This window comes from Rhea americana, unplaced genomic scaffold (genome assembly GCF_003343005.1).
Source record: "Rhea americana isolate MKP2758 unplaced genomic scaffold, rheAme1 scaffold_35, whole genome shotgun sequence".
Classification (NCBI taxonomy): domain Eukaryota; kingdom Metazoa; phylum Chordata; class Aves; order Rheiformes; family Rheidae; genus Rhea; species Rhea americana.
Genome location: NW_028186479.1, coordinates 3,468,962 through 3,484,772, shown reverse-complemented (window position 1 = coordinate 3,484,772; position 15,811 = coordinate 3,468,962). Strand labels below are relative to the sequence as shown.

Genomic DNA, 15,811 nt, shown 5'->3' with positions numbered 1-15,811 from the left:
AGAGCAGAATATTTCTTAACCAAGTGGAAAAATGAGGTGTCTCCAAATCCAATATCCAATACCAAAAATTGTAAAACTATTTTTTTTAATGAAAGAAAATTAATCTTGAAAAAAAGGAGTGTCCCATAACTGGATCATCACAGATTCTCTGAAAGCTTAATCATAGGAGGTAGATTTTGAACCAACCATTAACTGTCTATGATTATCTGTATCAAGCAACGGGGTTTGGGATCAATTTCTAACTACATATTAATKAAAATCTACTATCAGGAAAAACTGAAAATTCTTATCACTTGTGGAACTGAAAACTGAATTAAAAATACTGACTTTTGCTAGGGATTCTATMCTGCCCATTAAATGAACACACCAGCCCATAGTTCCATGATATTCAGAAATAGATTAAAACACAGACAGGGGAAACTGAGACTCATGTGTTTCTCCCTTGTTCCTTGGAGACACATGACACTAAAGAGGTCAGCTTCACCCAGGAACTAACCAGCTAATTCACGTCAGCAACAGCGACTTTATAAACGCTGTATGTAGATCATTAGCAAACTGTAGCATTGCACATCYCATTTTTTATCTTGCTGCTTTACTACAAAGCATTTCATTGCACCCCGTATCAGAATTGTGTGATACCTCCAGGGAGGTCTCCTAATTTCATGGTGGCAAAGCCTACACTGGAAAATCTACAGGAAGTAGTTTTCTCGTCTGTACTTCTTGATAGTAAATTGAGACTAAGAAAAGGCTTAATAMAGATGATATCCTAAATAATCTGTGATGTAGTTTTTAATTCGTGATGTAATTTTTAGGAGTTAGCATATCTAAAGAAAGCTACCAATCCTTTTAAACAGATTCAACTAGCTAGTGTACAGACACACACTGCTTGTACATTCATTTTTATGCCCAGTGGTTAGAATGAAAATCTAGACATCCATATGAAAACTCCTCCTCCTGTAGGTAACATGTGATGTTGCCATGTCCGCAGCATGTTGGAAGTGGGCCAGTAAGGCTTATTTGTCACATACTAGCCCAGTTCAACCGATGTGATTGCACAGAGCTGCTCTTTCTCCTAGGAACTAACTGACAAGAAACAATAGAGAAAGAAAAAGTTAACATAAATCTATAATCCTTCAACAAAGAAATGTCACTCATCAAAGGCACTTTGCTTTTAGCCCATTAATTTGTAATATAGTTTCTAAAAAAGAAAAACTTAAGAGATGATGCAAATCTCTATAAAGCAACTCTGAGCAGAGCAATAGCAAACAGCCAGTTGCTTAGCCATAATCACAGAGACCCATGTACTGCTACTTAAGGAAGAACAGCACTGCAACCCACCTATATCTTTGCAGTCAATGTGATGAAAAGGCCATGGCCCTGAAATGAAAACGACATTGACTTGCTTTGTTGTATTGCTTGTGCTTTCCTATATACTCATTCTACTTTATTCCCCTCAACACTGATAATCAGATGCATTCCCTGTGACTCTGAGGTTAAAYAATTCCTACTAAGTAACTTTAAGTGACCTCCATAACAAGGTCTTTAAAATCAGGTAGTATTTCAAAGCATAAAACAACCCAAAGCATATTGCATAACTTCATGTTATTATCCCGCCTGGATGCAACCCTGTCTACCATGCTCTAGRTGACCCTGCTGAGCAGGGAGGTTGGACTAGATGATCTCCAGAGGTCCCTTCCAACCTTACCGATTCTATGATTCTATGTGCCTCCCACACATTTAAAATACAGTACTTAAGCACTACGAAATGTGTTTAGATGAGGCACAAGATACGCCAATAACATGAAGGCTGCCCTAAAAAGTTTGTCTGTTCAGATGATTAGACAAATTACATGAGAAGTTAATAACACTAAAATGTTTCTAGTGCTAGTGCTGGTCTAATCATAAGGTCACTTACCACCCAGTTCCCTTCCCATTTCTCTGAAGCCTTAGCCTGCTACTAGTCAACTGATGGGCCAACAGCAATTCATCCTCCATAAGACAGGATGAAGTCAGCAGAATAGCTTCTGACTACTGCCAGTGTCCTCCTGTTCAAGAAACGTAAGCCAACTTATTCAATAATCACATTTTTATTGCCAATTATTTTTAGGTACAATTCTTGYAATTACAATAGTAAAAACATGTTTTTATAAAATGTAAAAAATTGCAGTTTTATTTACCTAAATGCTAAGTGCTTTCCACAACTGCAGGTCACCCCAAAGCAGTAGAGTATGGTGATGCAAAGATTTTTTTCTTTTTTTACCAAAAGGCTCAAAAATTCTTTAACGAAGAATGGAAGATGAGCACTACCCTAGTCCATCTAACAGAGCTAGTGAAACTAGGGAGCACATTATTTCTAGAAGCAAAGGTAAGCTGTATATTTATACACAGTTAYGTAAACCTTGAGATAATAAAATAGACAGCCAGGAGTACAAATAAACTAAAGATTAAGGCAAACATAATGAAATGCCGTAAGGGGAAATTCAGATTGCACAGTGCCTATGTGTATTTGTGAATAGACCACCCATATATTACATGTGCACAGCTAAATAGTTGTTAATTTGGGATCTCTAACACTTTCTCTTGATAATGTGCATATATCAGTGGCCTAGAACTTGCTTATCACAAACTGCTGGACAAACACGGATAAGATGAAGACAAGCAGTCCTAGCCATTTTTAATGCCGCGTCCTTCGCAAACGACCACCAGCACAGCACCATCTGCTGGGAACAAACACTCCTTGGACAGATCTTTTCCAGCATGAGTGTTTGTCACCACCTGTCTTCCTATACACAGACACAATAAAAACCACTGTATCTCTGATTTCTTTTTTTTTTTCCCCAAGCAATGATAAAACGATTAATCAGGTTAATCAGCTAGACTGTTAATTTAGCAATTGGCAGCTAGCAGAACTTGGCAAAAAGCACAATATATGGTATGCAGAAAGTTTGCATTTTAAAATCCTCTGCAAGAAGTCATTTTGATAGAGTGGTTTCTAAGTTCTGTGGGCTGACTTCACAGGCAGAAGTGTTCAGAGACCAGTWCGGGCTACTGAAGCCAAGGACTTGGGAACCTGAGGCAGCGCCTCTAATTCATATTTAGACAGCAGAGTCAGAGGCCTGACATCTGCATGACTCGGGCTGGGTTAGCTGACTTGGACTGGGCAATGTTTCAGGGTTTGCACTCCTTCCAAGAAGCCTGGTTTTGGATATAAAGAAAAAAAAAACACAAAAAGCAAGTGTTAATTCAGCAGGTGGTGGTGCTAGGTGAGAGACGTAAGCTAGTGAGCATAACAGTGACTGTGTTGTTCTGCCAGTGTTAAATCTGTGGAAGAATTAGTCACATTTCCACAGCCAAAACTAAACTTCTTTATAAAGTAGGACGTCAACATCTTTATTAGCGATGAAAAACATCATGCCTTCTCCTCCTCACATTAACAGTGAGAGCCAGCTGGAAAACTGTTGGGCTTTTTATTTTTAATTTATTTTTTGGGTCAGAATATTTTTTCAGGTCAGAAAAATGTCCATTGGGGGAATCTGAACCTGACAAACTTTCATCTTGACAGGGTGCTCCATAYTGCTTCCGCTGCGGGAAATATCTCAGTTTGTTCTGCCTCAGGGATCCTCTTGCTGCGTCCCACTATGTGGCATGGGCAGAGCCAGAAAGACATTATTGAAAAATGGCCAAATGTTTTGCTTGCAGAAAGAAATATTATATTTAGTGATACTTGTAAGAGAGTTTGGGGGTTTTTGACAAAATTTTAATTGTTAGATTGCCTTAAAAACAAAACAAAACCTCCAAGAGCTATGATTCCTTAATAAGATGGAAGTAAAAGTGAGTTGAAATTAATATTATCTTAAATATAAATTTTACATTGACTTAGAAACATGCACATTTAGTAGAACCAATTCACATATTTTGTTAGAGAAATGGTTTTCTGTTATTACTGGTAATCCCAGTGGASTAAGAACAGACAAATGTACCTGTGTGTTCAGATTTTCAGCAAGAATGAGCTACACAYATTCACTGAGGATATCATCATAGATGAACAGTCAAGAAAAGGTCATCCATGATATTTTCAAACAAATGTTATCTACCTACAGTTATTAACATGTCAAAATATTACTATAGTCTCATYACTATTTGTCTACAGCTTTGCTAATTTACTATGCAACTGTGTCATTTTCTCTGCAATAGAATTTGCAAGCAGAGCAGCCAATCCACAACCTATGTCTCCTAAAACATTTTATGATTCTGCAAAATAATTTCTATTAGGAGAACTTCATAAAATAGCAAGGAAAACTGAGCATGTAAGTGTACACAAACACCTAATTGTAATAACTCCTGGCACTTAAATTACACATAGTTTAATTTCTCCTCAAAAAATGGTTTCATTTCACAGGAGGTACATTTTAACRTAAAGATTACTATAGTTTGAATAATCTGAATGACATTTTTGATTAATTATTTTTCCATCTACTTTTAGTAACAAAAAATGAACAGGAGGGGAGGTCACTATGACCAACAGTGTTCTCCAAATCCAGCTGGAGACTGCTACCAGTAGCTATTTACTATTTAAGAAGACAAATCTACAAGCCCCAAATATTTTTCAAGTGCTAAATTAATTAATCAATAAAGACCATATATGATAAAATACTTTCAATTGCCCCTCCAAAAACTAATGCTGTTATTTAATGTCTGCAGTGCAAAGTGGCAACTTGCAGCCTCCACCACATGGTGCCTCGTTGCGCTAGTCAARTATACTCAGAATAACGGTCCAAGACCCAAAAACCATGCAGTTTAAAAGGCAAGACTCATCAAAAGGGTAATATAAAAAATTATAGGTTGTGCATTCTAATGAATATGATTGGAGTGAGTATAATTATTTTTCTGAGCAACATCTTTGTGTCTCTACATGACTAATGAGATGTGCTGTTTCATTCTGTTTTTATTTTGCATAGGTTCTGTACTAATATTACGGAGCTTGAAGCCTTTGCTTATGGTAGAGCAGAAAGCAGAAGGRGGAAAAGAAAGGGCAGTGCTCCTTACAGAGCATGCCAATGTTTATCTCTGAAAAGCTTCTTCCTTTCCCTCTTTCTTGTTCTCTCAAACTGCAGAGTATGCACATGGCTTCTGGCCATGGTGGTAGGATATAAACCCCATTTCGCRGAGGTCATCAACACGTGTTGGTCAGGAGGGTTAGCTGCCACTTTGAAAGAGAACAACGGATACAAAACCTGGGGTGAAGGTTCATCCCTACAAGCTTTGGCATGAAGGGATTTGTTGTATGAATAATAGTTTTCATTTACACTGGGGTATGCCYTTAGTATCTAATCACACATAAAAGAGGAAGAAACAGGTGTCAGGGAAATTGCTGGCAAGCCATTGATTTCATGSAGCTTTCAGGTCATTTTTACATCCCTACATCCCCTTTGTTGAGAGAAAAAATGTGGTCARATATCAGGAATGTGGGTGTTCACTTCAGAAATGAAGGGTCAGCTTAAAAAGTCATTCCAGGTTTCAAACACCAAGGCTACTGCTAATCAAAAGTGAGGACAGAGGTTTGCAATAGCCCTCCGGCTAGCACAGCAGTGTGCCTGTAAGAAACAGATGCCTGAGGGTTCTGCCTCAGTTTTACRTTTTTATCAACATTGGCATGTTGGGTTTTGTCCTGCTAATAATATCTAGTTGAATCCAACTAAAATTGCTGTCTCTTTGCCTAGTATTCTTCGCTCAGAACCAAACGGTGTATCTGAGTGCAAGAGTATTACACTGTGAGAYCAGGTAGCTATTTAAATTAGATCTTTTGATTGTTAAGTGTTAAGCACTACCAGAAAAACATTTATAACCCAGCTCTAAGTTACTTCACGTGTAGTCTTTCAACAGTGCAGTACATCCAACTGCATTAAAAAATTCTGAAAGGAACGTAAGGACTCAACTCAGTCGCTGAACTATTTACAATAACCTCCTTTCCATCTGACTCCACTGAAAACATTTTGTAAAAGTAACAAGCAAAGAGAAGAAAAGGATATGAGTATCACAAAACAGGACTCTAAAAAACAGTGTCAAAAATAAACACTGTAGATAGTGTCCAACTTTGTAAATGTGTTAAGGTGATGTGTTAATCCACCTTCCTGTTTTAATAAATACAGCCTACAAAGTGATGGGACATATCGTATTCACAGAAGTCTGTAACTAAACCAAAGTACAGATGTTAGACATATCTAAATAGATTCCTGATTAGTAATAATTATTTGTCTTTGGTTACACCTTGCTATTTGCTCAGTAGCCACCACAGACAGGAGAGGGGAGACCACTAGGAAGACCACAGTATAGATTTATGTGATAAACAGCTACCTGAAGATGAAGTGTAAATAGGATGGTGGCGAGAAGACATAGCAGTAACAAAAGTATATCTTGCCTCAGAGGCAGGAGGGTTGCTTAGCCCTAATCACCTGAGGCATCTGAGGAATCATTCTTAGCCAACAAATCAAGCAACTAGTCATCTTTTCAAACTGCTGAGTATACAAAATGAACACAAATTACTACCTGGTTCTTTTGAAGATTGAAAAATGAATGTGAAACTCATTGCTGCAAACATAAATAAGTATTCAATGGCATCTTATATTTACAAGAYCAACTTACCTGTATTTTTATATCAATAAACATAAAATTAACATGTTTGTTAATGCTCATCTTTAAGAGTTGTGTTGCCTTCCTCTTTTGCTTGCAGATACAAATCAGGGTCTTGATTTCAAATTATAGAATGCTTTGGTCCTGCTTCTTTGGCAGGCCATGCTTTCAGACAGACAAAAGTCTGGTGCCTGGGCTCAGGTAAGAATATGAGCAACGAGTCCACGGGATTAATGACATGCAGCTTGTGGTCAGTAGAGGATTCTTGATTTAATAGGTTTACCTATAGTACAGCTGAAGTTAGCAGACTTGTAGGATTATCCCTTTTTAATGCTTCTTTAAGGAATGTTGCTTTTGCCAGCAGGCTTTTCATTTAAKTCATTTTTACAGTAAATTTGTATGGATGTCAAGTCCTGAAATATCTTCCAACTTAATCAATTCTGTAAAGAACCTCATCTTCTCTTTAGCATGGAGATACTTCATTAGCTTAAAGAACAGTAAAAAAATACAAGTCAAGTTTCCTCTCTAAACTTGACAGTTCTTGTAGTTCACAAGAATTTGTCCTATACACCATTCCATTTTCCTGGAAAATAAACTTTATAAAGATTCGACTATCAAAAATGGTCAGTAGATATTGCTTTTTTTTATTAATATTTCTGGGTGACTCCAGAAAGATTCGACGATAGCGTACCACATTCTTAATGCACAATGTACRTTGGCAGTAAGAACTCAAGTAAGGTGTTAAAAAATATTCAGTGCTGTATCAGTGTCTCTCATGGTGTCCTTCTCCTCTGTGCACAGAAAGGTTATGAGGAACAAGATGCTGTAAGAAAGCAGAAAGAATCCTTACTCCAGCCTAGTGAACAGGCAGGCCAGTTCCAATTCCTTCCGACAGCAATCAGCATGGACTGGAAGGAGCAATTTTACTAGGATGTAGCACTAGAGAGAAAGGATGAAGAACAGTAGCCAGAATAAAAGGTGCCTCCCCGTGATGCCAGAGGGAAACAGAGGACAGCATGCTGCTGCTGCTTGCTAATATAAAAAGTACATAAAACTAGCACTGATTGATACTGCCTCAGGTAAAACTGTATTTGTTCTTCCTTAAATGAAAATTTAGGAAACAAACTCCAAGCTAGACTTGGTTTTATGSTTTTTGTGATCAATACCAATTCCTCACTGTGAGTCTTTTTAAGAAGTTTACAGCTACAAAAGCCAAGCGTTTCTTCATATCAGATCTGGATAAACAGAGGAAGCCAGTGTAATACATAACACAAGTATTTGTTAATTAATGAAGGCAACTTATCTACACTTGAAATACACACAGGGTGTTTTTTTGTTTTTTTTTTGTTTTTTGTTTTTTTTTTTGTTTGTTTGTTTTACGGTGGTGGGTATAAACAGGGAATTGCAATTATAATGAGAKAAGTGAGAAAAAAAGTAAAGGTACTTTAAAAAAAGAAAAAAAACAGTTTCACTGAGAGTTCACAAGAACCACCATCCCCCATCCCCTCCTTTCTTCAGCCTCCTAGAAGCTTCCAGAAATATGTTGAACAAAACAGTGTTAGACAGTTCATTTACCTTCTTTTCACAAAGCAAAGATTACTGCATTGATGCCAAATCTTAGCAGCAAAATGACAGATACAGGCAGTCTGAACTATAGGAGTACCACCAGCAGGGGAGACACCTTAAAATCTCTACCTCTTCCTYAAAAAGCCAGGAAAACAAGATGTGATGTGCATGCAGGTTGCAAAGGTTAATGCTGCTCTGCAGCTACCAGCCTGTGTGTCCCTGTGTTGGGAAACTCTCAAAAACATCCTTTAGGATCTCCTGGTCAGAAGGTTCTGCTATCAAGTGCAATTCCCATGAAAGCCTTCTGCCCTCCAGCAGGTCTTCTCATAAGCAAGATGTCCCCAGACAGCAAGTTCTGCGTGAAACCCCGTTCAAGAGATCATAGCCAGTAGTTCTGAAAGCACATAACTGGTAAAACCTGATTTCTGAGCTCTCTTTTTTTCTGTGGATTCTCTGATGCTAATAAAGGGTGAGCTTATTAGCCTTTCTCTCCATGGACAATCTCTCACCTACCTGGATATCTATTTTCATGAAACATGATGGTAGTTAACAACTCTGAGATCTCTATCCCATCTCTGTCAAATTCAGATGAAATAGCTCAGTGTTCAATCCTTACTGAGAGGTCAGGAAGGAATGACTGGTATAAACAGGCACACATACACAGGYGGCAATTCCATAGCTTTGGTTCTTTAGAAAACAAATCAAACTTCCACCATCTCTGTAGCCAAGAAGGAAATAAACTGCCTTGCTCTTCTGCCTTGTCACATAAAAGTGACAACATTACTCTTAATTTAAAATTACCACTTTCTGCCAGCCTTATCACAGGTGAGTAAACTTTTGAAAGAGAGGTTCATAAGGTGCAAGGATATTCCTTCAGCATAGATGAAGTAAGGTCAGAGAACATCTACCTTGATTTCTGCACCCTTCACCATCCAAATGTGTGACCTCACTTCTCATCTAATCATGAAGGTATCATTGTGTAAGCTCATGTTGAGCAATATGCCAAACAAGTAATAAAACTACCTGAATGTAAGTCTTTAAACCATCCATCAGCGTCTGCTGAGAAAGTCTTAAAAATGAGCGGYTGACCTGGCTCATTCAGCTGCTTTTGCTGACTGACCTGGGCACCAGGAATTCAGTTTAGAGTTTTACCAACAATAATAGTAATAGTATGCAGAAAGTCTACAGTGGACTAATGACTGATTATGRGGTTTGGCACTGTTGTATTACATAATTAAAGGTGTTTTYCTTTACTGAAAGTCTAAACAAATTGCTCTAGAGAGCAGTAAGGCTAAAGGATAGTCCAACAAAGGATAGTCCAACAAATAATTCCTCCTTTAATAGAGAAATATTTCATTTCCTACTAATTTTATAAATTTCTCTAACCCCTAACAGTTATGGTAACATTCTGATTGRTTCTGTGTAGTCACAGAGTTGCTGTTTGTTGGACACTCACTCCAGAAATAATTACTTACATGCTCAGATATACCCACTGGATTACAGCCAAGCAGAATACTGGACAATCTTGCATTTGACATAGAGTGGAAGCTGGACCATCACAAACACATCTACAATCCTATTGTTGTTTAGAAAAATATTTATCCAAATGAAAAGATGAAATCACCCATCCTCAAATGCTGATTAAACAGCAGAGCAAACAGGCATGAAGTATTCAGATTTTAAACAAACCTATCTTCTCTTGTGAAAAATACAAATAGCTGAGGTGATACTACTTAGAGGTTATGACTTGGTCACTCAATGCATCAAAATATGTAGACATGCAAGTGAAGTTGATACTAACTGAAGAATTCATGCTGGATCCAACTCCCTATACAATGAGTGTCTTGCTTTGACTTAACGTCAATGAATCTAACCACAGGCCTCCATCACAGTACCCAGTATGTGGCTGTTTTATCTGAAGATCATTTTCTGTTATTTTTAAACAGCATAATTAACTACTATGAGCAAGTAAGCATGAAATCAAAACTAAGTAACTCTTTGGTGTCCTCTCTCCTTTCCTACACATCAATTTGTTGTGCACATGAGCCAAAAATGTCCACTTTCACACAACTCTTTCCACAGATTATCCTGCATACGCCAGTAAGAAAATGGTCAGTGGTGAAGTCAGCATATGTTTTTAAATGGTTGTATGCTGCTTTTGCTGGAGGAAGCTTTGCAGTCAATTAGTTGCTCAGTACAGTAGATGCAGCTGAAACAATTATGCTTCATCAACTGTCTAAGGGTACTTTCATCGTTACAGAGTAATATTGTCTCAAAGGGGAGGGGAGTGAGCAGCAGCCACTTCCTGGATCTGGAACTATAAAACAGTCACATTCACATTCTGAAAACATACAGTAACTACAAATATATTCTTTGGGTTCAAAACCAATACAAGCTGTATAATATATTTGGGGATGTAGCATCTGATGCTCTTGGATGAATTATCAAAGGAAAACAAAACACAGCAAGTTATTCTGACTATAAGGCTTCATATTTTTATGTCAGCCACCTTGGCATCATTAAATAGACATAGATACAAAGCATTAAAGATGAGCACAGCAGAAGAAATTGAACCCAGAAGCTAGTCACTGAGGTGAGTTCAACACCCATTGGATAAATTAATTTYGATTCTGATTATAGTTTGTACTTGATCAGTGACGTAATTCAAAGTCCAAGTCTCCCTCTAATTTATGAGTAACACTGAAGATGACATGACACAATGTTTTGTTGTTTCTTCAGCAAGTCTTAACTGAACAAAAGTTCTCCATGATTGTGTTTCGTCTTCACTTCTCCTTTCAATTGTTTAAAGGTGATTTTTTGAAGGCAATTTTCCTATTTTTTGTCTGATTTCTCTCTAATACACTTCTTCACATTTATATATTGTTCTACTGCATTCCATCTGTATMTTATTCATCTCCTGTTGTTTCTAAATCTATGCCTTTTCTAACTCTAATTTACTGGACTTCTAGTTCCTCTTTTCCTTTTTTTTAATCTTATTTAGAAATCACATTTCAAGATCCTTTYTGGCAATTAGACGGGGGGTGTCATGTAGTTGCTGAGTTGCAGATGTTTTCCTGGTAAGTCCAGCACCTTTTCCATCCAGCCACTAAGGGAAACTGATTCTGAAGTTGGTTTTAGTAGAGGGTACATTCTTACGTACTATTCAGACAAAGCAAATATACGCTTTATTTAGAGATATTTAAAATAAATTGAGACTGAACATGTAGGCTCCTATTTCACTAGCTAATCCCCCTACAAAATCTGTATTTTTTGAATCTCAAATTCCAGCTAGCTAGTTTATTCCTTAAACTCCTAGAAGCAGAAGTTAAAAAATAGCCATAATTGAAAGGAAGTAGAATGAAGTATGAATTTAATACAGGAGTTCTCTTGTGGAATCTTAAAATGATCAGTGCCACATTCTGCAAGGTTCAGATTGGATATGATCACCTGGAAAGTAGGTCTCAGAGAATGAACATCAAACAGCATGATTACCAAAAAAACGCAAGCGGTATAGATGACTTTCAAGCTTCCCAAAGCTCAGTGTGAAGGGTTCTTACCTTTCCTATGACTAACCTTTGATAGAAACTGAAGGAATACAAAATGTACCAGAGGGAAACACTGATTTCATACAATCARTAATTTTGATTTTCATGCTGTCGCAAATCAGTAATAAATTAGGAATCACAGAATCTACTAAAAAATGCCAGATGGTTCATTATGAAATACACCAGCTGTCCTTTTTCCTCCAGTGTCTCACTTTAAACTGCTAGGAAATGGAGTCACTTTAATCTACTCTGCACGGCCCTACAATAAAAACTGCCAACAAAATAAAAGCTGAAATAGCCAGCTACTCACAGGATTCACCTAGCCTACCATCATAATGTCATGTAGTGTAATAACTTACCTGCTTTGCAAAGCAAATCACATATTTCCATTGATGTATCTCTGCTCTCAAAGATATACTGTTTGTACATCAATCAATAGTTGTTGTATTATATTTATTTCTAGCAATGTCAGCAGCATGCTCATTTGGTTTCTACGCATTCTACAGGTTTCCARACACAACCTCTGTCTCACAGTTTGTAGTCTCAAGGTAGTCTGGGAGACTAACAGCTATTTGTATAAGCTGGATCAACATATATACAGTTGAACTACCAAGGACATGAGTAGAATGTGTATGTTATACTTCAAGCATAACAACATCAGTTAGAGAGATTCTTATTAGTTATCATGTCAAAGGTAGTTCCTACACTAGGTACCTGGGAATAGAAATGAAAAGTAGTTTTACAGGGATATACAGATATGACTTGAGACAAAACTCCTCAGTTCAACAGACTAGCAATAATCTCCTTTCCAAAACACCCATATATTTGAACAGAAGGCAGGGGGGGAAAAAGTTATTTAAAAATCACATCTATATTTACTACCCTTGGGTGCTAACTTTGCAAAACTGATACATCTGAAGTGTTAAACAAATCCTTGGGGTTACAGAAGGAAACTTCTATAGACATTATGGACTAAAACTCTTCCCAGTTTGGTTTCAGTTGCATAGGGACTAATTTGGCATGTTGTAAGAATGTAATAGTCTATGCCTATTCTTTAGAGCTCAGTCCGAATTTCTGTAGCACAGCCAAAACCTTTCCAGTAAGATTTGCTAGAAGTAACAAATCTATCCCTCAGCCAAAAATGAAGATGTAAGCAATGCAAACAGAAGTAGTCCAGAGAGACATTTTTCACGCTGTTCACAAAAAAAAGACAATTCATTTTCAATTTAATTCTTTTTGGTTCGCCAGCTAAAAAAGACGACTTAATTCCAGTTACTAGGTGAGTGCATTAGCAATGTCCAGTAAAATTTGTATATGACTTGCTCATTTATGTAGCTGTCATTTATGTGTTTACAAATATAAGTCCCTCCACAACTTTTGGAAGGTTATTAAATGCATCATTGTTAGATGTTCTGCCCTGAAATTGTCACAATTTCCTCACACTGGTAACATAAAGGACTTTAGCTGGGGGACTAACCATACACATTTATTCCTCTGAGGGAAGAAACAAAGAATAATTTCATGGAGTTCACATAAACGTACTCACAGAAGTTCCTTTTTCCCTCTTGTTAATTGCCAATCCTGCCTGAGCATACCATTTATTGTGAAAATTCTGTGTTTTTAAACATCTCTTTTTATTTTCAGGAATAAGCCTTAGTTTTCTACCTTACTTTCTAGGTTTCCTCTTTCCTTTTTCCAGATAAAATCCCTCTTTCTGTGGATTCGGTTTTTTGAAACTAAGATTATTTTTTCCAAATTCATTTTTAGTTCTACTGCTTAAAGGTATATAATCTGTAGGTTATTTTTAACCTGCAATTCAGTATTTGAGGTAATTCAGCTTCCTACAGTGTATCAGGAGATAAACTAAATAGAAAGTCTGCTTTCTAACTTGAGAGGCAGACCTTTAGTTTTTGACAAAATACTCAGCACCTAATATTCTTATTTGTGAGTTAGTGTCTAAGATGAAGAAAAAAACAGTGACACAAAGATCAGTAAAATTTGAACTAGGTCTAAAATTCAGATACTGTATTGAGATAGAGTATTTACAAGACTTAAGGAAAAAAGTAAGCATTTATCTTTAATTTATCTTTAATTCCAAATAACATTTTCTTAAACATTTATTTGTAAGGTTTCTCCTCCAAATGTTGGAATATGAAAATAACTCTTTTTTTCCCCTAAGCTGTTTATTTGATTTTTAGTTATTTCCACTTCAATAACCTACATTTTTATTAAAAGTCTGACATAGAATTTCTTTAAAAACTCTTGTGTATTAAATCTCTGCCTCTTCTTTCAAGCATTTTTTTTAAAAAAAGCATTGTTAAAACGTTGCACTTTGCAAGACTATGTTCCATATTACCTCTTTTTAGCAACTTTTTAAATTGAAGGCAATCTGTTTTTTACCATAATCCACAGCTGCTTCAAAATGTCCCTTCTGAGGTTCTAGGCTTCTTTACAAAGGACTTTCACAAAGAATCTCTTTAATTAGTATTAATTTCAAGCACCTTTTTGATGAAATTCATAGAAATCTGCTCTGACTAAAGTTTTTATTAATTGTAACCAGCTGACAAAATAGTCTTGAACAGCATACTGGAGAGCAATAAAATAATTCATATCCTATTGTTCCTAATTCCCTTTACTACTGCTTTTGAGCATATCTTTTCCTTTCTTGTTTTTTTTTTATCTAACTCAAAAGCCTATGGTACATACATTTGAACTGGAGAAGGCTGAATTTTGCCAGAGGTGAATGTTTTAAGTAACAGCAGTTTTAGAGGATGTTGAAGATGGCAAGTGCTAGATCGTTAACTCCCTTTATTGCACTTTTTTTTGTCCAGAGGATCTGAAGCTTCCTACAGAGCTGACATAAAAACTGCCTAAGAGATCTTCTGTATTTCTTGCTTTGATTATCTTTATTTAACCACTCACTGACTTTTTTTCCTGTACTTAAGCATGTACATGCAACCTGAGAAGGTCAAAAGCAAAAGAAAGTTAACTGCTTCCCAGGCYGCCTGTTCTTGCCGTATTTATGGAAAGCTTTTGCTGAAAAGCCAGTGTTCTGTCTAACTTGAATAGTGGTGTATTATTTCTATTTATAGATGGAGAAACGGAAGTAAAGCAAAAAGTAAGTTAGTAAAGTCACAAAATGGGTCAGTATCAGTTAGTCCAGATTCCAAATATTCTGACTCCTACTTTTCGCTCTAACTACGCTTCTACGTCCATAGCACTGGATTTCTAGGAAGCAGTGACACAAAAAGCTTTATTTCTGTTCCCAGGTTTTACACTAGGAAGCAAGCAATGTGAACACCACCAAGCACTTAGCCAGGCTGAAATAAATTTGAGTAAGGCACTTCTAAGCACAGAGAAGGACAGCTTATTAGGATAGAGTCATTTATAGCAGTATGTACCATTATAGGAGTATCACCAATTTTGGTGATTGTATCACCAGTTTTAGTTTGAAAATGTCATCTTACTAAGTTCAATCATTTGTGACTTTTATAGGATTGTTTAGAATCAGTATTTGTACAGCATTGGTTTTGTAAGCTGATTTCTGCATGTCCACGTTGGCGCTGTTTGAATGGTCCTGCAACTTTTACACCCACCTTTTGTGTTGAAAATATTACTAATTTGAAGCCACTACTACATTTGAAGCCCCAAACCCAGCTTTGGCTATTTTTCCTAACTGTAGAGTCTAACTGCTGGGGTTATTTTTACCCAACTCCAGTACCTACTGACAAACTAATTCTGTCTTCCCAGGAACACAGCGCCCAGGGGAACCAGGGACCCCAGAAGGAGCCTGATCCTCCCSTAACCCCAGAGCAACTCAGAGGGGCTGCGAGAGAGGCGACGCCGCCCCATTTCGGCGGACGAAACAGCCACGAAACCTGACATAAGGCAACTGTACTGTTATTTTTTTTTTTCTACCTCTCAGGTCTGGGTGGGGGGAGCTGAGTTTGAATTGTTTTCCCCGCCTGGTATTTCGCGGGCCGCGTTAAATGATCAGGACGCGACGCGGCCGCGGCCCTGCGAGGGGCAGCACGCGGCGGCGGGACGACGCCTGAGGCGGCGCCCGAGGC

At 37.3% G+C, this 15,811-nt stretch overlaps 1 protein-coding gene across 1 annotated transcript in view; it reads left to right on the top strand.

The window, feature by feature from the left end:
* The first annotated feature begins 2,289 nt into the window (after positions 1 to 2,289).
* TOPAZ1 (testis and ovary specific TOPAZ 1) overlaps positions 2,290 to 15,811 on the top strand; it is a 53,434-nt gene continuing 39,912 nt past the window's right edge. Inside the window, exons 1-2 of the mRNA XM_085311743.1 lie at positions 2,290 to 2,365; positions 14,834 to 14,859. Of these exons, the coding sequence (XP_085167869.1) occupies positions 2,290 to 2,365; positions 14,834 to 14,859 (102 nt within the window). The remainder of the gene's footprint in view (positions 2,366 to 14,833; positions 14,860 to 15,811) is intronic.